The sequence below is a fragment of the Aquarana catesbeiana genome, linkage group LG06, assembly GCF_042186555.1.
Source record: "Aquarana catesbeiana isolate 2022-GZ linkage group LG06, ASM4218655v1, whole genome shotgun sequence".
In the NCBI taxonomy this organism is placed as follows: domain Eukaryota; kingdom Metazoa; phylum Chordata; class Amphibia; order Anura; family Ranidae; genus Aquarana; species Aquarana catesbeiana.
The window spans coordinates 61,821,218-61,845,227 of record NC_133329.1 but is presented as its reverse complement, the minus strand read 5'-3'; the positions used below and the strand labels follow the sequence as shown (position 1 = coordinate 61,845,227).

General features: G+C 46.4%; 1 protein-coding gene across 1 annotated transcript in view; it reads left to right on the top strand.

The window, feature by feature from the left end:
* The first annotated feature begins 360 nt into the window (after window positions 1-360).
* The window catches only part of NFATC2IP (nuclear factor of activated T cells 2 interacting protein), a 29,011-nt gene continuing 5,361 nt past the window's right edge, over window positions 361-24,010 (top strand). The window contains exons 1-8 of the mRNA XM_073636096.1: window positions 361-480; window positions 7,944-8,054; window positions 8,178-8,265; window positions 10,433-10,550; window positions 12,754-12,846; window positions 14,535-14,697; window positions 15,132-15,276; window positions 15,423-15,544. Of these exons, the coding sequence (XP_073492197.1) occupies window positions 448-480; window positions 7,944-8,054; window positions 8,178-8,265; window positions 10,433-10,550; window positions 12,754-12,846; window positions 14,535-14,697; window positions 15,132-15,276; window positions 15,423-15,544 (873 nt within the window). The 5' untranslated portion in view covers window positions 361-447. The remainder of the gene's footprint in view (window positions 481-7,943; window positions 8,055-8,177; window positions 8,266-10,432; window positions 10,551-12,753; window positions 12,847-14,534; window positions 14,698-15,131; window positions 15,277-15,422; window positions 15,545-24,010) is intronic.

The window sequence follows — 24,010 nt, the reverse complement described above, 5'->3', positions numbered from 1 at the left end:
GCTGAAAGTACAAACATCCTGACTTTTTTCACCAGCATGCAGCCAGTGAAGTCTGAGCAAAGTGAGCCCTCCTAGTGCGCATGCTCCCTCCAGGTCAGGGCAGTCTATGGAGAGACCTCGCAGTCCCATAGAGGAACACGCATTATAAAAGAATCCTTTTCTAGACAACGAGCTCAGCCAATCGCATCACATCTCTGAGCTCAGCCAATCACATCACATCTCTGAGCTCAGGCTTCCTCTATGACCAGAAGCACGGGTTTTACGTAATCGCCGCGCCAGTCATGCGTCACGCCTCCTTTTTTTTATTTTTTTTTTTTTTTTTTACACGGACTACATCTCCCATCATGCATCGCCGCGGAGGGGGGCGGGCCTTTAGATGGAATGCGGTCAATGAGCGGCGAGTGACACAGGCGGCTGGGCCAATCGGCGTTGAGGATAAAAGTCGTGATGGAGATGGCGGAAAGAGTGGTGGATGTTGATGTAAGTAATGAGGCGGTGTGTGTACAGAGCGGTCCTCTCTGCTCCCTGTGGCTCCACACTGGGGCTCCTACCTCCTGACCGCTATAGAGGAGACTTTCTGAAGTGGCACTACAAGTCTCAGCCTGCCCCTGAGTGAAGGGGGAGGGGGGGGGGGTCATGTGACTTGTGTGGTGAATGGCTGCCAACGTGTGTGTGTGGACAGACTGGGAGCTCTGGTTGTACAGGTCACATGACCCTGACTATCATTTGTCTGTGACCCCCCAAATGGGGAATTCCCCCTCATTTCCTGTCCCTGTGACACCTGAAGGGGGGTGGCTGTTTACAGTACAGGAAGTCACCAACCACCTATAAAATCTCCTCCATCTCAGCTCTGTGTCCTCATCAGACATGAAGAGCTTCACTCATTCCCCGTAAAGTGCTCCCAACACGTTTCACCGCCATCAGGGGCTTCTTCAGGGAGAAGCACTGAAAGGTGTCACTGATGGACACTGTTGGGGGCGGCACTGATGATCAGTACATGTCTCCCCTGGGAGGAGATGCTGCTGATTGGCTCTCCTCTCCTTGCACTGTCAGTGTGAGGTGAGGAGAGCCGATTACTGGCGGCACTTCTGTATTTACAGGTGATTGGACGCAGCCGGTCACATGGGGTTACGAGTCGGGTCATCGGCTCTTTACCAAGAGATCCAGTGACGTGCGTGTCCCGGGGACACATTGCGCCCATGATTGCTGCGCGCCCCCCACGATCATCATGAGGCTGGGTGACGTCCTATGACCTCAGCCCAGAACAAGAGGGGCGGTTAAAGTGTGGGGTGTGTGGTTTTTATTTAATTTTTTAAATTGTGTTTGAAAATTGCTGCGCAAATACTGCGTGACCTAAAAAAAAATTGCAACGACCGCTATTTTATTTTCTAGGGCCTCTGCTAAAATGTGTGTTAGAAGTAATTTTCTAGCAAAAAACTTTTTTTTTTTTTTTGTTTGCGAGTGGTGAACATATTCAGTTTTTGTTTATAAACTTTTTTTTTTTTTTTTTTTTTTTTTTTTTTCAGTATAATTTGGTTGTACAGGTGAATAAAGTACACTGAGAAGTATTACATTGTAAAAGGTACAAAACTAAAGGGCTTGTAAAGGTTTGTTTAAAAAAAAAAGGTACATGCCTCCACTGTACAGATGGTTTTGCAGAGTGGCCCTGATCCTCTTCTGGGGTCCCCCAGTGGTTCTCCTGGCTCCCCCCCCCCCCCCCCCCCCCCCGTGGTGCTCCTGGCTCCCCCCCCCCCAGACGTGCATTCCGAGGGGACACCCGTGCGGGCTCACTCTCCTGAGTCCTGTTGCTGCGTCCATTGACAGACAGCAGGACTCAGCCCCGCCCCCTATGCCCGTGTCATTGGATTTGATTGACAGCAGCAGGAGCCAATGGCTGCTATCTATCCAATCAGGACCCGAGACAGCGGCTGGCGCTCCTGGGCTTGTTGTCACTGAATAGATCGGGTTCAGGTAAGTATAAGGGGGACTCTGGGGGGGGGGGGGCTGCTGCACTACAGAAGGTTATTCACCCTAATGCATTAAAAGGGTTGTAAAACCTCATTGGGTTTTTAACCTTCATACATTCTATGCATTAAAGCGGGGGGTCACCCACACCGCCAAAAAAAAAAAAAAAAAGAAAATTAAAAGCCAGCAGCTACAAATACTGCAGCTGCTGACTTTTAATACATGGCCACTTACCTGTCCCGGGGTCCAGCGATGTCGGCAGGGGACGCCGAGAACCCGCTCGGTTCTCGGCAGCTGCCGCCGCCATCCTAGGTGAGGGAATCAGGAAGTGAAGCGGCTTCACTTCCCGGTTCCCTACTGCGCATGCGTGAGTCGCGCTGTGCGTCCCTAGTGGTCCCCGCTCTCTCCTGAGAGCTGTGTGTTCCCAGCAGACAGCACGGTCGGGACGGGAAGAGGCGTAGACTCCCATGGGAGTCTATGCCGGAAGTGGGTGCAAATACCTGTCTTATACAGGTATCTGCACCCCCCTCCCCCCTGAAAGGTGCCAAATGTGACACCGGAGGGGTGGAGGGTTCCGAAAAGCGGAAGTTCCATTTTTGTGTGGAACTCCGCTTAAAGGTGAAAAGCCTCCTGTGATGCAGCTGCCCCCCCCCCCAGAGCCCCCCTTTCACTTACCTGAACCTGGTGTTTCCAGCGACGAGGACGAGCTCTGCAGTTCCAGCTGGTGTCTCAGGGCCTGATTGGATAGATTGATAGCAGCACAACCATTGGCTCCCACTGCTGTCCATCAAATCTAATAACGCGGGGGGGGCGGGGCCGAGTCCTATTGTCTGTGTCAATAGACGCAGCAGCAGGACACGGGAGTGCTCCGAGGGAGAGCGGCTCTCCAATGGGGTGTTTTGTCACATATGGCGACCCATCGCATTTGGCTACCCGCTAGAGTGCGCATGCACGCCGCCATATGCGTTCCAACAGTTTTAGGACAAAAAAGCACACTAAAACCGTCACGTTCGTGCGTTCCAACACTGTTTTGTCAGATTAGGCGACCTGTCAAAATGTGTAACGGAAGTGACGTTCCGTCGCCGCCATCTTGCTACACCCCGCACTTCTCCATAGTACACTGAGAAGGGGGGGAAAGCGGACATCTTCTTCTTACACCCACCGGAGTCCTGCATTTTACACTTCTTTTTAGCAGTAAAGTGAGTTTATCTAGTGAAATGCAGTACTTGGAACTCCGTCTGACTCGTTAGATGTTCAATTTTAAAAGCAGCGTCAAGCCTGCTCATCTCGTAGGTTTGCTAATCTGACAGAAGTTTGCTTCTTTCAAAATTCATTTCTAAGTACTGTATTTCACTATATAAACTCAGTTTTTTGTTGCAAACAAGTGTAAAATACAAAACTCCGGTGGGTGTAACAAGATGTCCGCTTTCCCCTTCTCAGTGTATCCTTACTATTGAGGAGTGCAGGGTGTAGCAAGATGGCGGCGGCCGAACATCACTTCCATTACACATTATGACGGGTCACCTAATCTGACGAAACAGTGTTGGAACGCATATGGAGGCGTCGCGCATGCGCACTCCAGCGGGTAGCCTAATGTGATGGGTCACCATATGTGAGAAAACACTGGCACTTGAAAAGAGGAGCGCCGCTGAGGGACCCCAGAAGAGGAGGATCAGGGCCACTGTGCAAAATCACTGCACAGAGGTAAGTATGACATGTATTTAAAAAAAACAAAAAAAAACGAACCTTTAGATATCCCTTAAGGTGAAATACCTGGAGGGTTTACAATCCCTTTAACCATTTCCGGACCACCGCTCGACAATATACGTCCTAACTTTGAAGAGGGATATCTTTGTTATGGTAGCGGCTACAATAACCCCGGTATCCTCTTCTTCGGTCGGCGGTCCGGTTTCCAATTTAATAGTGGTCTCTTGCGGCGTATGCATGCTATTTTATATTACAAGGGATGTTTACATTCCTTGTAATAGGAATACAAGTGACACAATTTATTTTTTAAAACAGTGTAAAATAAATAAAAGGTAGAATAAGAAAAAAAAAAATACATTTTTCAAACGCGCCCCGTCCCACTGAGCTCGTGTACAGAATCGAACGCATACGTGAGTAGCACCCGCATATGAAAACGGTGTTCAAACCACATGTGAGGTATCGCCACGATCGTTGGAGCGAGAGCAATAATTCTAGCCCTAGACCTCCTCTGTAACTCAAAACATGCAACCTGTAGGATTTTTTTTTTTAAATGTTGCCTATGGAGATTTTTAAGGGTAAAAAGTTTGTCGCCATTCCACGAGCGGGCGCAATTTTGAAGCGTGACATGTTTGGTGTCAATTTACTTGGAGTAACATTAGCTTTCACAATTGGATTAACTTTACGGTTTTATTTTTTATTTAAAAAAGTGTATTTTTTCCAAAACAAGTGCGCTTGTAAGACCACTGCGCAAATACGGTGTGACAAAGTATTGCAACAACCGCCATTTTATTCTCTAGGGTGTTAGGAAAAAAAAGTATGTTTGGGGGGTTCTAAGTAATTTTCTAGCAAAAAATGTTTTTAACTTGTAAACGCCAAATCTCAGATTCTCGGTTAAATTACAACTGTACTGTTTTCAGTGTTCTTGACCTACACTGGTGTCAGGCCAGCCTTTTGTTTCTTGTGAGAAAGGAATTGGATACATTGTTGCAGAGTGTATCTCCTCTCCTCCATCCTCCCATTAGAATGCAGCAGCATTTAGACACAACTTTCATTCCTCTGATAAGTTGTACACGGCCCCATGTACTTTGTGCCTGCTGTGCCCCAGAGCCGAGGCCCTAGAGAATAAATTTAATGGCTTTTGCAATTTTTTTTTTTTTTTTGTCGTGGTATTTGCACAGCGGTTTTTCAAACGCAATCTTTTTTGGAGGAAAAATACTTTTTTGAATACTAATGCAAAAAAAAAATATATATCTATCTATCTTTATTTTTTTTTCCCCACAATAGATACCAAATATATTGTGCAATGTGAACAAATGGTGTACATTTTACTATCCATAGGTGACTCTTTAAAAGCCTTTGCAGGTTACCACTTTAGATTTACAGAGGAGGTCTAGTGCTAGAATTACCACCCATGATCAGACATTCGTTTACAGTCCCTTCTCATTTTTTTTTTTTTTTTTTTTTAATCACTTTTAGGCCTCATGCACACTGAATGTTTTTAAAGCTGCTGTTTTTGCCTTCAGACTTTTTTTTTTCTTGCAGCCAGCATGTTATCCTATGTGTCCATGCACACGTAGGCTTTTATCAGCAGTTTTTGGCTGGAACCCCCCCCCCCAGAACTGTGTTTTGAGAGGAGTTTTTCAGCTGTAAAAACGCTCTAATGCCGCATACACCCGATCGGATTTGCCGACCACAAAATCCATGTTTTTTTTTTTTTTTTTTTTTTTCCCCCCCAACGGATGTTGGCTCAAACTTGTCTTGCATACACACGGTCACACAAATCTTGTCGGAAATTCCGAATGTGAAGAACGCGGTGACGTACAACACTTATGACGAGCCGAGAAAAATGAAGTTCAAAAGCCAGTGCGGCTCTTCTGCTTGATTCCGAGCACGCGGGGCACTTTGTGCATCAGAATCCGTTGTCGGAAAATTTGAGATCATCGCAATTCAGATGGAAAATGTCCGATGGAGCCTACACACGGTCGGAATTTCCGTGTGTGTTTTTTTTTTTTTTTTTTTTTTTTTTTTTTTTTTTATAACGTCCATTGTGCGTGAGGCCTTACAGCTGCTGTGTTTGGCATCGGACGTTTTTCTGCAGTCAAACTCCCCAGCATGTTATCCTGTGTCCATACACACATAGAATGTTATCAGCAGTTTTTGGCTGGGGTGTTCTCTAGCTGGGGGGAAAAAACTAGAGGTCGACCAATATGGGTTTTTCTGTGGCCGATATTTAGAAATCGGGGCGGCCGATATGTTGCCGAATCCCCCCCCCCCCCCCAGTGCCCACCAGTGCATACCATCAGTGCATCCCATCAGTGTCCACCAGTGCATACAATCAGTCCCACCTCTTCAGTGCCCACCAGTACAGCTCATCAGTGCCCACCAGTACAGCCTAATGTAATTCACTGCCACCTCAGTAGTGCCCACCAGCGGAGCGCTCCGTTCCGTCCCCTCGCCTGGCCAAAGACAGCTCCACTCGTCTGACGTGCTGCGCGCCCCGCCTCTGCCTCTGGACTACAATACCCAGAATGCAGCGCGGCCGGTAGCAGCCAATCGGCCGCCGCTGCCGACTTTCTCCACAGACAAAAGAAAAGCCATCAGACAGCGGCCGTGATAGCAGCCGTTTAGAATAGACGGCAGGCGGCCGGGGGGGATTTCCACCCAGCACGCCCCCTGCCTCAGATCCCTCACAATCTGCCTTTTTCCCATAATAATCGGCCGATGCCGATTTCTTTAAAAAGGCGAAATATCGACCGATATGTCGGTCAACCTCTAGAAAAAAACCCCCCAGAACTAGTGGGATTTTGAGAGTTTTTCAGCTGTAAAAACACGCTAACTCTGAATAAAGCTGAACACTGCTTAAAAAGCGATCCAAAAAGATAAAACACGGCTATTCAGCGTTTATCAGCGTTTCTGATCCATAAGCTTTTATGTGAGTATAGTTTTTGGTAAAAACGCTACTACAAAAACCTCTCAACACCGACCGCTTTCTACAGCTACTGTTACTGGCTTTTTTTATAATGTCCAGTGTGCATGAGGCCTTGTTCTTATAATAGGAAATGTAAACATCCCTTGTAATAGGAATAAGGCATGACAGGTCCTCCTTTATGAAGACATCTGGGGTCTATAAGACCCCAAATCCCTTCTACCCAGGAAAGCATGGATTTAAAAAAAAAAAAATCTGCTTTTTAAGGAAAAAAAACTGTTTTTTTTTTACGTCAAGAGCTGGAAGAGAGGTCATAACCTCGCCTCCAGCCTCCCAGGGTCAGAGATGGCTGGAGACTATCCATACACAGCCAGCTCTATGGTAATTCAGTGCTGCTGGATCGAATCTCCGGCTTCCCGATCGCACAGTAGAGCCTGGAGAGGTATTGGCTAAACAGCCCCTAGGATGGCTTTTACGTTGGAGGGAATCGCATCTAAAGTTATCTGGAGGATGCCTGTAGCTGCAGGCATAATCCGGATATCAACACTTTAACCTAAGGACTTCATATGACGTCCTATGGGCGGGAAGTGGTTAAATGACTTTTATTGCTGTCGCAAGAAATGTAAACCTCCCTTGTGACTGCAATTGGCATGCGCCCGGTACTCTTTATGGAGAGATCTGGGGTTGGAGACTCCAAATCCCTTCTCTGCCCTTAACAAGCATCTGATCTCGCCAAGATCTGTGTTTTTTGAATGCTTTTGAGTATTTAAGAGGAGCTGTTGACATCTGTGTAACCCAGAAGTGATGTCAGGTCATCACTTCCGGATTTCCATAGCCGAGAGCCAATCAAAGCCAATCCCAGTGGGACAGGAGAGACAGAGCATGCTGCAGTGAGGGCGGATGTTCCCTCCCAATGCCTGTAATGGCAATTCAGCAGCTACTTGGCCACTCCAATTTATATTATCCTGGTAGATGCTCTTTACAAGTCATTACTAACAGGCCATTGGAAGAGTTAATGGTGGGATATTGAGGTAGAGCAGCCATTGGTTTGTTATATATGGGTTTGGTTAGTAGAAGAGAATTTATGGTGGGATATTGGAGATAAAAGGCAGCTATTGGTTGGTGGAATATTGGATGGCATAATTGGAGGTAGAGTAGCCATTGGTTTGCTATAAAATGGGTTTGGTCAGTAGAAGGGAAACCATGGGGGGCTATATGTGGTAAAGGCAGCCGTTGGTTGGTTATATCAGTTTTGGGTGATGGAAGGGATTGGATGGTGGGATGTAGAAGCCAGATCAGCTGTTGGGTTGATATATTTGGGTTCATATCTGATCCTGTTTGACAGAATGAAGACAGCAGTGATAGCGATGTTGCAGTTGTGTTGCCTCAGAAACCAAAACGCAGGCGACTCCTTCCTGGAACCGCCCCTATCCTGTCCACCGTGTACTCCAATAAGGTACGATGGTTTGATGTCTGTTCTGTGACGTGTGTGTGGTGTGTTTTTTTTTTTTTTTTTTTTTTTTTTCCTCGATCTGATTATACAAGGTGTGATCTCACCCCATTCCCTTGTTCTCTATAGGTGAACAGTTCCCTGAAGCTCCTCCCGGATGATGTTGGCACACTAGACGAGCTGGAGAAAGAGCTGCAGAAACAGCAAGGTTGTGAAGGTGCGTCATGTCACATGACCAGACTGGAGGCAGATGAGCTGAAATGACTTGTGACCAACATAGTAACCACCACAAGAAGGTCAAAAAGCAAAGTATTAGTCATTGCTATAGATCAGGGATATGGAATTAGTGGACCTCCAGCTGTTGAAAAACTACAAGTCCCATTATGCCTCTGCGTGTCATGCTTGTGGCTGTCAGTCTTGCTATGCCTCATGGGACTTGTAGTTCTGCAACAGCTGGAGGTCCGCTAATTGCATATCCCTGCTATAGATGTTCCTTAACCACTTCAATACCGGGCACTTTCCCCCTTCCTGCCCCGTACAATTTTCAGCTTTCAGTGCTGTCACTTTGAATGACAATTGCACGGTCATACAACACTGTACCCAAACTATATTATCATTTTCTTCCCACAAATAGAGCTTTCTTTTGGTGGTATTTGATCACCACTGCGGTTTCTATTTTTTGCTAAACAAACTAAAAAAGACTGAGGTACTGATGTATAGAATTGATGGGCACTGATAGGTGGTACTGATGGCATTGGATAGGCAGCAATGATGAGTTACTGATTGGCACTTTGTGGGGCACTGACAGGCGTTACTGTTGGGGCACAGACTGGCAGCTGATGGGCACATCTCATGGGGGCTGCGCTGATAATCATTGTGCTGATTATCAATGCAGATCCCCCCCCCCCCCCCCCGGACAGGGACAGCCGCCGATGAACTCTGTTAGCGTAAACCGTGGAAAACCGTTTACCAGCACTTCCTGGTTCACAGCTGATCACGTGGTAAGAAGGCTCCATCAGAAGCTCCTTACCACGATCGGAGATGCAGTGTTTCAGAGTGACACACAGCACCAACGATCGCCGCGCTGCTTGCCCACGAGGGCACACGTCGACATGTTCTGCTGGACGTCATGACGCCCAGTCAGGATAACAGAACCACCACCCGGCCTCCATTCTGCTATGGACTGGGCGGGAAGTGGTCCAAGTGACTTTCACCTTCAAACATTTAAATGCACCATATAAAAGACCGTTAATCACTCGTGGATTGTACATATACTACGGCAGGGTGGCCACTGTGCCGGATCACGTACCTGGTACGTGATCCAACACTTCCAGGGAGCACCGCGGGCGACCCGCTCCTGCTGTGATTTGACACAGCGGGAGGTGATCTGCGAGTACTGCAGACTGTCCGCTGGTACCTGACGATCGTTGGGCAGAGCCAGAACGGCGATCTGGCTATGTAAACAAGGCAAATTGCCATTCTGTCAGTAGGGAAGGCATAGATCATGAGTTCTGCATAGCACCTCCCCCACAGTACAGCACAGGCGAAGCACACATGTAACCCTTTGATTGCCGTTGATAGTTAACCCCTTCCTTGCCAGTGTCATTAGTACATTGAACTGTATATTTAGCACTGATCGCTGTATTGGTGTCACTGGTCCCCAAAAAGTGTCAGTTGGAGTCCCGACTGGCTGCCGCAATATCAGTGATCACCGCCATTACTAGTATAAAATAAAAATCCCATAGTTTTGTAGACACTAACTTTTGCGCAAACCAATCAATATACACTTATTGGGATTTTTTTTAACAAAAATGTAGCAGAATACGTATTGGCCTAAATTTTTATAAAGAAATTCGATTTTCTTTTTTTATTGGCTGTGTTGTAGCAGAAAGTAAAAAATATATTTTTCAAAATTGTCGGTCTTTTTTGGTTACAGCACAAAAAATAAACCGCAGAGGTGATCAAATACCACCAAAAGGAAGCTTTGTGGAAAAAAACATTTTGTTTGGGTACAGCGTCGCACGACCGTGTAACCTTCAAAATAATGCAGTGCACTATCGCAAAAAATGGCCTGGCCATGAAGGGGGGGGGGTAAATCTTTCAGAGGGCAAGTGGTCAAAGTGTCACAGTACTCCATACAGTTAGTCAACGGAATAAGTAATTTAAAGCCCAGCTTTGGTAAATAAAAATTGACCCTTACAGTGGGGCTGGGCCCATTCCTCAGCTCCTCCCTATAGCTGGACCAGTCCCCGCACCTTCTGCACCCCCCGCTCTAGCAGTCTAGGGCCCTGATGTCGTCAAAACCAAAGCTGGGTCTATAGCATTGCTCTGGATGTGAGGTTGCCAAGGGACCCCTCTGCTCCATTCATTCTTTGTATTTGCAGACCTCGGGAATGAAGCCATTGCACCCCCTCTGCCGGTGAAGGGGTCAGCATCCCGACATGTAGTATTATCAGACGCTGAGGATGTGGACGGCCAGCAGCCTGAAGCCGCACGAGAACGGTGATTACTGATATATGTTTTTATGCAATTTGGTTTTATGTTCTAGGTGCAGCATTTGTAAAGTGGTACTACATGTTTTTTTTTAGTGTTCTTTCGACTACAAGGTGCCCCAACAGGTCATGTTTTCAGGATTTCCCTCAGATGAAACGGCTGTGCTAAGGCAGTGAAACTGATTAACCACCTGTGCAAAGTAATGGAGAGCCTGAAAACATGACCACCTGGGGCTCCTTGAGGACTGGAGTTGAGAAACACTGCTTTAGAAAAGGGTTGCATTAAATGTGACCTCCAGCCTGCCTTTCACTCTTGCACAGTTGTTACCGGCTCCTCTCCTGGATTGAAACGGCTTCCTCTGATTTCACTGCACACTGTGAGCTTCACTTCTAATTTGCATTAGAGGCTGCAGCAAGTCAGAGCCCGCCTTTATTCCCTGGCTGGAGTATGTCTAGCATTATTTAGCCCTTTCCTCCCCAGCCTGTCTGTCCCTGACCTGCCCCTTTCAATTGTATTTTCGTTTTTTATTTTCAATTTATGGATGCTCAGCATCACATGTGGGTGTTTACCTAGGGTGGTCTGCTCCCACTCCTCCAGACTGACATCCACCCATCAAGGTATTTTTGCATAACTCCCCTCCCCCCTCCCAAGGAGCCAACCCACTGCTTATGTCAGGACTGAGGGCTCTTAAGAGGGAGTACTGAGGTAGGGTGCTGATTGTGGGTGCAATGCAGGACTCCTGCAGACCGTCGGTGTAATGCTTGTACCTCATACCGGCAGACCCTTTCACACTGATGGGAAGAAACCATGAACTACCTAGAGAGCTCAACAGTGTCCTGGTAGTTCATTGAGAACTACAAGCCTGTCAAAGGCTGTCGGTACTTGTAGTTCATTCATTCACAGAATTATGTGGCTGTGTTGGTGGAGCCCCGTACAGCCACACTTTTTTTTTTTTTTTTTTTTTTTTTTTTTTTTCAAATAGTAAAAGCTTGTGTGAGGAGAAAGCTGTCAGAGGGAGTGGGGGTGGGGGGTGGAATCAGAAGGGCTGCGGGAGTGGGAATATCTTACATGTTCCGTGCTAAAAATGGGTGGAACATGTAACCTGTTCCCAAAGGTGAGCTTATCCTTTAAAGCCAAGAAACAAAAACTACATATGCTTCAAGTCTCAAGTGTTTCATCCAATATTTTTAAAATTCTTTGTCCCCATAATACCCCCAATACCTTAGAACCCTCCCCAGGGAAGCTCCATTTCCATCAATTCCATCAATTTCCTTGTGTCTGCAGTTCATTATGTGCTCAATATCTTTGTAGCCATGAATTCAGAGGCACTTGGAGCAGAGTGTAAGTTAAGAGTGAACCTGAGTGAAAGCACATCTCCAGCATCCCTTTAGATGAGCTTTCTTCTGGCTACTAAATGGTGCAGACTTTAGCTGTGCTGATCAGTTGCTTAATTTTGATTTCAGAGACAGGACTGAGAAAAACTAAGCAACTGATGGGCAGACCGTATAGCTACAGTCTACACCAGCCAGCGGTCAGCAACCTTCTTGGAATGTGCACATCTAAAGGGTGCCCAGGGATGGGGTGCAACCATATCTTCAACGGTCTCCATTGGCTGGGCTGAGATGTCACTCCTGTGCATGCGCAAGCATTCAGCAGTACTGAAATTGTACAGAAGCTCAATGTACAGGATGGACAGGCAGGTAACAAACTTTAATGAGTAAGAGACATGGTGTGTCTTCTGCATTAAAAATTCTGCCTGTTCGCCAATTTTTTATTTTTTCCTAAAGTTCTACTTTTGCATTCATTTTTAGTGATAGAAAGAAAAAGGTGCCGCTAATGGCATGCTGCGTCCCATTGGCTGCAATGCAAGAATGCCAGCCACATGAATTTTAAATGTTGTTTTTTTTTAACTGTCAGTTTTGGCAGCGGAACTTTCATTTCGGTGCACCACTAACTCCAACATTTTTGTAGTTGGAAACTATGGGGTGGACCAAAACTGGAGCACTCAGAATCTGGTGCAGCTGTACATGGTAGCCAATCGGCTTCTAAATTCAGCTTGTTCGGTTAAGCTTTGACAATAAAACCTGGAAGCTGATTGGTTTCTATGCAGAGCTGCATTAGTTTGCACTCCAGTTTTAGTAAATCAGCCTCTGTTTCAATATTGGTTCTAACATTACATTTTTTTTTTTTTTTTTTTTTGGTACATCAACAGTATACGGAACTCCTCTCCCTCACCACCTCCATCTCCGAACACCCCGGTAGCCAGAGGAAAAGGAAGGCAACGTGGTCTCAAACGTAAAATAAGGTAGGAGCTAGACTCTTTGGCCTAAGGGTGACTGAATTGGGCAGAATTCACAGCTTGAGAAGAGCCTCGTGCCTTGTGCCCAAGTTTTATTAGGAAATTAAGTAGTGTGTAGCAGGGGGAAGATGAGGCCAGAACTGCTCAAAAATTACAAATTTCACTTGCTAACTTGTGCACTTCTAGATGTCTCTCCTCTTCCAGATTGGATGATGGCCAGCAACATTTGAAGTGTAATTAAAGGGTTTGTGTAAAACCTGACAGCTAGATTCATAAGTTGCTATTAAATTAATAAACTATACTTTTGATTGGCTTTTGAGTGCAGGGTTTTGCATGGGGTCCAAACTGTTCCACAGCTTTCAGAGTGCGTGTGCCCATAAACTTCACTGTCCAGCTTCCCTTAAGGACTACATGTCCCATGATTCAGTGCATACTTACACAGCAGAACCTTGGCAAATGTGAAGGAGGGAGAAGAGAGGGGGGTGCATACACTAGTGCAGGGGGTCACAAGTCTGGCTCCCGGGCCACATCCGGCTCGCAGGTCACTCAGACTGGCCTTGGATTCACTGCACTGCCAGTCTAGACCTACTTTTGTTAACAGAGCAGCTGCTAGCAGTATTCAGAACAAGTTCCAGCAAAGCTGCACATGAAGCATGCAAGCCCCCCCCCCCCCCCCCAGGAGGAGCTTTACTGTGCTGTTACCGAGGCAAAATGTACAGTTGTTAAAGGGGGTAATGTAAGGGGCAATGTGCTGGCTATGGGGCAAACTGAGAATGAGGGGGACACAGGAATGCAGGGGAAGACTGAGAATGGGCGGACATGGGAGTGCAGGGGAAGACTGAGAATGGGGGACACGAGGGTGCAGGGGGAAGACTGAGAATAAGGAGGGGACAGTGGGGGTGCTGAGTAGGGTGGGGGGGGGGTGACACAGGAGTGCAGGGGGAGAATTGGGAGGGGGGGGCACGGGAGTGCTGGGGGAGATATAGGTGTACCATTTAGCCCCAATGCTGATGGCCTGTGAAATTCTATTCTGCTATTGTGGATTAATTTATAAATTGTTTTTTTTTGGGCCTGCAAGTATGTGTGAATTATACGATATGGCCCTTGAAGTGTAGTTTGGAGACACCTGCAGTAGTGCATATAAAGAGCCTTCCAACGAGGAGGCAAAGAGTTGGTGGTCTGGAAGAAGAGAAACTTGCAGAGCACAAGAGACACGTCCTTTCTTTAGTACTGCTCGGAAGTGAGCATTTAAAAAAAAAAACAAAAAAAACAAATACATTAAGCCACGGAGAAATGGAAGTGTTTCATGCTTGTATTTAAGAAGGGAAAAAGTTGAGGGTCTACCACCAAAATATGAGGCAAAACTCCAAATATGATACATTATCTAAAGGTTTGACAAACCCATAAATTCACTACTTGTGAGCCCAGGCGGTTATTGACCTGCCCCTGGGGGGGTACATTATCATCTTGGCCTGGGTGCTAAACATTACTGGGCCCCTCCAGCTGCTTATTTACCACTGCTCAGGTGTTTGCCACCACTGCGTTGCAGGGGGTGAATGAACTGCTAAGGGTACAGATTGGGGGGGTGGCGTGTGTGTGTTGGCTTACATAAAGTTGTCCCCTTAAACTGTTGCTCTAATACCTGATTTCATTCTGTGGGGTTTTGCTAATGTTTTTCTTCTCTGTGGGGTCAGGAAGATGGAAGCCTGCCTGCAGGATCTGGGCACCGTCCTCTCCCCAAATCGCAGCTACATTTCCGAGGACAATGATGTGATTATGGTGGGGATGAGCCCTGTGCCGGAGCTGACGATAAAAGTGCGTCGACGAGGGGAGATCTTTCGTATAAACTTACGCGTGGTAAGCCGATCCTTCTAGTTTATTATAGGACATACTGGAGGTAGTGCATTGTGTTGCTTCCAAATGCTCCTCCCCATAACCCCCCCCCCGGATTTAAGTAGATTTATATACACCAACCTGCTCTGTAACACGAGTGTTCAGCCATTCATATCATTACTGTTCTAAAAGTTTACACTCTATATAGGGCGCTATCCATTACTAAAATAAAGGTCTGTTTTGGCATAGACTGGGGCATAGGTACACCTGACGAGACTTGAGCCAGGGGAACAGTACAAAGTGTCTGAAAAGCCCCTTTCCTCGACCCATTTATTCTCTGCAGCATATGAGACTTTCGATGTTCCTCAAGTTAAAGTTATTTTTTTACAACAAGCAATACAGGAAGTGATCAGATCAATATAGTTAGAAATGTGTTTTTTTTTTTTTTTTTCCCCCAGACAGAACCACTGCAGACACTGGTGGAACAAGTGGCCTCGCATATAAACGCGAACCCTTCCCAGATATTGCTGCTGCGGGGAGACGAGGAGCTGAACACAAAGGAGACTGCAAAGTCCCTAAATCTGACTGTGGCTGACATCATTGGTGAGATGAGAGAATGGAGACGCACCGCATGACGGAATGGCGTCTGGAAATTATTTTATAAAATCCAGGGGTTCACTCAGCTGGACTCGTGTCATGAGTAGAATCTGTACAATTATTTGGCAAACTGATATTGTTGTCTCTTTTAGACTGCATGGTCCTATCCAGTTCTGGGGGACAGGGAGCCGATGGGGAGCACACAGAGGAAAAGATCTGCCTGAAGATCCAGGGAAAGGATAAACAGTCCCAGCTCACTGTCACCATAGGGAAGGTAAGTGATTTAAATCTGACTTCCAGACTTTCACAGTGTTGTACCGGCCCCTCTCCTGGAATGAAATGGCTTACTCTGCTTTAATTGCACTGTATACACCGCTCCTAAAGCGCCCCTACTCATTGAAATCAATGGGCAGCGGTGCTTTGCGGGCGCTTTTAACCCTTTATTCGGTCGCTAGCGGGGGGGTGAAAAGCGCCTCTAAAGACGGTAAATCGGCACTAAAACTAGCGGTGTTTTTACTGCCGATGCCCCAGCGCTTTCAGTGTGAAAGGGCTCTTACTGTGAAGACCCGTCCTAATGCTGTCTCCTGGAAAGATGCATTTTCTTTTCCTCCTTGCTAGAGGGGACATTGGTAAAATATGGAAAAAGCAATGCTTATTAACCGCTTCAGTACCGGGCCTATTCTGGCACTTCTCTCCTTAATGTAAAAATCATCATTTGTTTTTTTTTTTTGCTAGAAAATTACTCAGAACCCCCAAACATTATATATGTTTTTTAGCAGACACCTTAGGGAATAAAATGGCCATTGCAACTTTTTATCTCACATGGTATTTGCGCCATTATTTTTCAAACTCCTTTTTTTTTTTTTTTTGGAAAAAAAAAAACTGTTTCATGAATTAAAAAAAATAAATAAAAAATTAGCCCAATTTTTTTGTATAATGTCAAAAATGTTACGCTGAGTAAAATACCGAACATGTCACGCTTTAAAATTGCGCACAATCATGGAATAGCGCCAAACTTCATTAATTAAAAATCTCCATAGGCGATGCTTTAAAATTTTTTACAGGTTACCAGTTTAGAGTTAGAGGAGGTCTAGTGCTAGAATTGTTGCACACGCTCTAACGCACGCTGCAATACCTCACATGTGTGGTTTGAGCGGCGTTTACATATGTGGGCGGGACTTAAGCGTGCGTTTGCTTCTGAGTGCAAGCTATCGGACAGGGGCGTTTTTTAAATTTTTTATTTTTTATTTATTTATTTTTTTTTTTATTCCTATTACAAGGAATGTAAACATCCCTTGTAATAGGAATCTATGTGACAGGTCCTCTTTATGGAGAGATGTGGGGTCAGTAAGACCCCACATCTCTCCTCCAGGCTGGAAAGCATGAGATCGGGAAAAAAAATTCACCGATCTCATGTTGACAGCCGCAGTCGTGGCTTTGTTTATTTCCGGGTACCCGGGCGTGACGTCATAACGTCATTATTAGAGGCTTCCTTTTCTTTGGCCAGTTCAGCTATTCAGCCAGCTGTTGCAGCAATTAGTATCTACCAGTCTGTAAAGGATCAGGTCAGACGGCCTGACGGGCCTAACCAGGTCTGGCTGAAAATAAGACAAATATTCCTCGAGCGCTGTGTTTTGCTGTTGATGCCTTTTTTAAAGGATTCAATACAGCCGATTTCTCATTTGGCTCTTGTCTGTACATATGCGCAAACTTTTGTGGCTCAAGAACTGGTCCGCCGAGCTTCCTTGTAAAAGGTTATTGGCAGGTTTCCCCTTTCATGGGGAATGTTTGGTGATGATTTGGACAAATATATCCAAAAGATTTTCGGAGGGAAGAGTTCTTTACTTCCTGTAAAGAGAAAGCACCAGGCGTCCCCGTTTAAAACCTCAGGGACTGCTTCCTCAGGTGTCTCAGCGCTAGAGCCATGGGCAAGACCAGGGTCAGAAAAAAATGTGGGTCCAAAGCTCTTCTAAACCCAGCACCAAGCCCTCCTTTTTAGGGGATGGCCCCACTCTATCAGGTGGGGGGAAGGCTGCTGCACTTTGCGGACATTTGGAGAATAGTGGTCCAGGACGAGTGGGTCACCTCGACTATATCCTGCGGTTACAAGTTGGAGTTACGGGAGTTTCCCCCTCAGGTTTCTAAGATCAAGCGTTCCCTCGAGTCCTCCAAAAAGAAACTTGCTTTTTCAGGCACTACATTTAGTGCATCAAGGAGTGATTGTGTACACGTTCCTGTGTCCGAAAGGGGCGCAGGGTTTTATTCAAACTTGTTTACGGTTCAAAAACCAAATTGGGGATACCAGGCCCATTTTGGATCTAAGATCCCTGAATCAGTATATGCTAATCCAGTCCTTTCAGATGGAGTCTGTCCGCTCAGTTGTAGCCTTTGCTCCAGATGGGAGACTTTCTAGCCTCCATAGAGAAAAAGGACGCATACTTACACGTACTTATCTTTCAGCCTCATCAGAGGTTCCTGCGATTTGCATTAGAGGAACGTCATTTTCAGTTTGTGGCTCTACCCTTCGGGCTTGCCACAGCTCCCCGGGTGTTCACAAAGGTCTTAGCACCAGTACTGGGTCTTTTAAGGGCCCAAGGGATCTTGGTGCTCGCGTATCCAGACGACCTCCTGCTCAGATCACTCAGAACAGGCTCTAGAACATAACCTGCACAGTGAGGTACTTGGAAAGCTTAGGCTGGGTCATAAATACCGAAAAGTCGGCCTTGAGACCAGCTGAAAGTCTGATGTATTTAGGTCTGATCCTAGATGCGGTCCAAGCAAGGGTATTTTTTCCATCTGTAAGGATCTGTGCCCTGAAGGATCAGGTGTGTCAGATAAGGGGCTCCAGACAACCCTCCATTCAGCTCTGTATGAGTCTTCTAGGAAGGATGGTGTCTTCCGAGGCAGTGCCCTATGCCCAGTTCCATTCCAGGCCTATACAACAAGACATCTTGTTGGCTTGAAACAGGAGAGGACAAGCCCTGGATTATCCAATGTTCTCATCTCCTCGGGCACGCTTAAGCCTAAACTGGTGGTTGCAGGATCAGAACCTGCGAAAGTGAAGATCCTTCCTTCCCGGTAACTTTAAGAGTACTGACTACAGATGCCAGTCTCGGGCTGGGGAGTGAGGCCTTTAGTATCCTTTTCGCTGGTCCGAACCTTTATGCAGGGGGCAACTTGCTTCCTCCCCCCATTAGGTCACCTATGTGTCCTTGGTGCTGTCTGTTACAAAAACCATTTGAGCCCATCAAGGAAATTCCATTAGACTTGCTGTCACGCAAGCTAGCCTTCCTGATGGCCATCACCTCGGCTAGAAGGGTGTCGGAGTTGGCAGCCCTTTCCTGCAGGAAACCATACTTGATCCTTCACAGAGTCGTGTTACCTGTTCCATCCTTTTTGCCAAAGGTGGGGTCTGCTTTTTGTTTGAATCATCAGGACGTTATTTTGCCTTTTTTTTTTTTTTTTTTTCTCTCAGCCTCGTTCGGTGGAAGAGACGACTGATTTCCCTGGCCGTTGTCTGGGTAGTCAAGGTTTATTTGTCTAGATCTGCAGAGATCCAAGGATCAGACTCTTGGTAAAACAAAACAACAAAAAAAGACCCAAGAAGGGGCAGGCAGCTCCATTGCCAATTGGGTCTGTCAATTGGTCATTCAGGCCTATGGTCTGAAATGTAAAGCTCCTCCCTCTAGGGTGAGAGCTCATTCTACCAGGGGTGTAGGAGCCTCCTGGACTTTTCGCCATCAGGCTTCTGTGGCTCAGATTTGTAAGGCTGCTACCTGGTCAGCACATACAGTAGGTGACCGATGTGTCAATCTCGGCGAGATTTGACACCTACGAGACCCATCGCGGGAGCCAGCGCCAAGATGGCTCGCTCATCGGGAAAGGAAAATTTTTTTTTTTTTTTTTTTTTTTTTTTTCCCTTTCGCGATGAGTGACAGGCAGTGCTGCCGGCTGTCTGGTATGAATCCTGAGGGGGAACGCTGCGCCAAATTTTAAATGAAAAAAACGGTGTGGGTTCCCCCCCAGGGGCATACCAGGCCCTTAGGTCTGGTATGGATTGTAAGGGGAACCCCCTACGCCAACAAAATCGGCGTGGGGGTCCCCCTAAAATCCATACCAGACCCTTATCTGAGCATACAGCCCACCCGGTCAGGGCTGTACCACCCAAAGCACCTTGCCCCCATGTTGAGGACAAGGGCCTCTTCCCGACAACCCTGGACGTTGGTTGTCGGGGTCTGTGGGCGGGGGGCTTATCGGAATCCGGGAGCCCCCTTTAATAAGGGAGGCCCCCAGATCCTGGCCCCCCACCCTATGTGGATGAGTATGGGGTACATGGTACCCCTACCCATTCACCTAGGAAAATAAAGTGTTAATAAAAAAAAACACATCACACAGGTTTTAAAAGAAATTTTATTAGGTAGCTCCGGGGGGGGGGGGTCTCTTCCGACTTCTGGGGTCTTCTTCCGCCTCTTCTCCCAGTGTTCCGCCTCCTTCTGCTGGGCCCCTCCGCTATCTTCTTCCAGCTCTCTTGCTAGCGGGGGCCCGGTCTGCTGCCGCTGTCCGGTTCTTCTCCCGTATATATTCTGCCGGACACTCCCCCCAACCCCCCCCCGCTATCTTCTTCCAGCTCTCTTGCTAGCGGGTGACCCGGTCTGCTGTGCTGTCTTGTCCCTTCTTTTCTTCTGATGTTGACACGACGCTCTCTCCTGCTGCAATGGTGTGTCCGAGCTGCGGAGCCATTTATATAGGCGGTGGCCCCGCCCCCTTGTGACATCAGTCCCAGCATGCGCAGGGACTCTGGCGTCCATAAGGGGGCGTGACCCCAGAGTCCCTGCACATGCTGGGACTGTGACATCACAAGGGGGCGGGGTCACCATCTAATATAAATGGCTCCGCAGCTCGGACACGCCATTCCAGCAGGAGAGAGCGTTGTGTCCACATCAGAAGAGAAGAAGGGACAAAACAGCCCAGCAGACCGGGTCCCCGCTAGCAAGAGAGCTGGAAGAAGATAGCGGGGGGGGGGTGTGGGGGGGGGAGTGTCCGGCAGAATATATACGGGAGAAGAACCGGACAGCGGCAGCAGACCGGGCCCCCGCCATTCACAAAATGTTATCAGGTGAATGTTCGAGCAGCTGAGGATTCGGCTTTCGGCTGCAGTGTACTGCGGGCTGCTGTATAAGGTCTGATGGCTATTGTTTGGCGGGTTATCTCCCTCCCCCTCAAGGCTATTTCTCTGGGAAGTTCCAGTAGGTAACGAATATTAGCCTAACTCTGTGTCCCATGATGTTTGAAAAAAAAAATAGGATTTTTTTTTTGTCATACTTGGCTGTAAAATCCTTTTCTTTGAGCACATCATGGGACACAGAGATCCCTCCTTTTTTTTTTTTTTTTTTTTTTTTTTTTTTTTTTTGAGAATTCAGTGCTTGCTACAAATATGATGTACTTCCTGTATGGGAGGGGTTATATAGGGGATCACTTCCTTTCTCAGACTTTGTCTACCTGTGTTCATTCACCTAGAGATGGCGTATAACCCAGTAGGTAATGAATACTGGCCTAACTGTGTCCCTTGATGTACAGGCAAGTATGACAAGAAAAGCCTTTTTTTTGTTTGGGTACGGTGTTGCACAACTGCGCAATTGTCAGTAAAAGTGCCTGATCGCAAAAAATGCCCGGTCATGAAGGGGGGTAAATCTTCCAGAAGTCAAGTGGTTAAGAAGAACTTCCCATCTGGGGTGCCAAATGAAATAAACCTTAGATTGTAAGCCCCACAAGTAGGGTTCTCCTATTCCTTCTGTATTGTAATTGTACTGTCCCCCTCTTTATTGTAAAGTGCTGCGTAAACTGTTGGCGCTATATAAATCCTGTATAATAGGTGGTTTTGGGTTCCCCTATTAATGTTTTAACTTGACCATTCCTATAATTGGCTAGTTCTCAAAGCTCTGATAAGGTTAATGGTACAACAGCAATGTTAGCTTTAAAAATATACACACTGCTTAAATAAGCAAGGCTCACAAATATTTAACAATTATAAATGCTAACATAAAACACTAAAAGAATACTTTTATAGAGCATATAAAACTAAAGCACATAATCCATATATAAACACATTGTGTAAAGGTCGTCCTTGATGTCTCGCCTGAGCTCAATGGAAAAGAGCATAGAGGAAGAACTTTAGCTGGCCAGTACTTTTACAGATCTTTCACACTGGAGCGGTTGTCCTTTTTTAGTGGTAAAGCGCGGCTACTTTTAGCAATGTACTTTTAACCACCGCTATCAGCCGAAGAAAGGGTTAATAGCGCCCGTGTTGCGGTGCTTTCGAAGCCCTTTTCAGGCGCTTTGGAAGGGTGGTGTAGGAGCGCTGTATACACTGCTCCCACACCACTCCAAAGATGCTGATTGCAGGACTTTTCCCGTCCCGCAAGCGCACCACCCCACTGTGAAAGCACTGGGGCTTTCACACTGGAGAGGCATGAGTGGTGCTTTTTAGATGCTATTTTTTGCGCTAAAATGCTTGAAAAGCACCTCCATTGTGAAAGGGGTCTTAAAGTCCATTCAGACACCACCCACACAAACACCCTCTGTCCACCTATCTAGCCATCTGTAGCCAATAAGAATCTTTGAGACAATCCTTCCTAATCACCAGGAAGTATTCTTCCCATCCTCCAGGAAGTATGCTGTAATGTCCACTAGGGGCAGCATCTGTCCACGTATCACCGTTATTTGACCCGAGTCATCCTTCAGCGACAGCTGGTCTTTGATTTTCTGTAACTCAGGACGTTTTAATTTGCACCGCTCCAGGAGGTCTTATCTGTTGCTCCTCTACCCCTAATCCTCACACCAGGAGGACTAGGCCAGAACATCCTGTTTTAAATATGATTTCCCATTTATGACTCCTTGTTTTGAACACACTGCTGGGTCAACTTGTAAATTCCAACTTGGGCCAAATGGCTGTATCAACCAGACAGTAAAACTCCAGAAACATGATATTAAACCATGTTGCCTTCCAACAGCAGGTCTGAAATACATAAACATTGTTACAAAATGTTTTGTTTATGGCAAGTTTGTATGTGGGTTTCCTAGTATGTCTTTAATCTTTGTGGTCCAGCACCACCAAAACCACCACACCACGAATACAGTAAAACCTTGGATTGCGAGCATAATTCATTCTGGAAACATGCTTGTAATCCAAAGCACTTGTATATCAAAGTGAATTTCCGCATAGGAAATAATGGAAACTCAGATGATTCATTCATTCGTTCACAACTATTTATTCATAGGTTTTTCCGTTTATAGTCCATATATAAAAATTATAGCAATGTAACCAGGGTATGCTATAACCATAAAATGTCCATCCACAAATGGAGGCCTCCACAAGGGGTTTAGAAGCAAAATCCAGCAGGAGCTCCAGAGTATAAAAGAGGAGAGAGGCGCCTCTAAGTGTAACAATATGGTTACATTTAAAGTGACACTAAGGGTCGGTTCACACTACAACAAGTTGCCCCAAGTTGCTTGACATTGGGAATTGCATTAAAGTCAATGAGAGCCGTCTTAATATACACTACTGAAGTTGCTCCGACTTCAGAAAAGTTTCCTGTACTACTTAAAGGCGACTTCTAGGTGACCTGTACCCATAGAATTCAATGGAAGTCGCCTCCAAGTCGGATCTCCATCTATATTGAAGTGACTTTACAGGAAAAGAAATTAGTTTACCCAGGCAAACTCCTCCCTCCCAGAGAGCTGATTATTCTGTGATTGGCCACAGCCAAAGTCGCCTGTCCTGGAGGCGACTTGAAGTTGCCTTGCAAAGTCACGCTGAAGTCGTGTTGCCCTTGTGTGAATCGGCACTAAAGATCTTTTTTTTTTTTTTTTTTTTTTTTTTAACAAACATGTCATACTTGCCTCCACTGTGCAGCTCGTTTTGCACACTGGCCCTGATCATCATCTTCTGGGGTCCCTCGGTGGCTGTCTCATCTCCTCCCCACATCAGATAACCCCCTAGGAGAAGCGCTTTCTCTGGGGGTTACCTTGCGGGCACGCTCCCGAGTCAGCATTCAGCGTCCATAGGCGTCGAATACAGGACTCAGCCCCGCCCCCGGAGGCCGCTTCATTGCATTTGATTGACAGCAGCGGGAGCCAATAGCTGCGCTGTTATCTATCCAATCAACAGCCAAGAACCCCCTAGCAGAGAGAAGACTTGTCCCTGTGGGACAAGTTTGTGGGTTCAGGTAAGTGGGATGGGGGTCGGTCACTGACAGGTGTTTTTTCACCTTAATGCACAGATGCATTAAGGTGAAAAAAAGCTTACCTTTACAACTCCTTTTTAATGAAGGTACAACATTTAGAAACTTGCATGGTTTTATGATAAAAACAAGTACATCTAAGTATGCACGCATCCGGGGTAAAGCTGTCCACATGGACCATCGTCTGGCCTGCCGGCTCTCACCGCTGTCAGTCTGCAATTGTAACCGGGAAGACTACCCTGCAGTAGAGCGATCTGAAAGCGAGGCTTGAATCGCTCATAGAGTGCAAGGGATGACATCGATGGTGGTGCGGAGGACGGTTTATGTGGACAGCTTTATCCCGGATGGCTGCATACTTAGATGTGCCACTTTTTTAATAATCAACCGTGTGAGTTTCTAAATGTTGTACCTTCATTAAATGAAGATATTGCTACTTGGAGGCGCCACTCTTCTCTTTTATACTCGGTTGTGACATGACGCTACTTGTATATCAAGACATC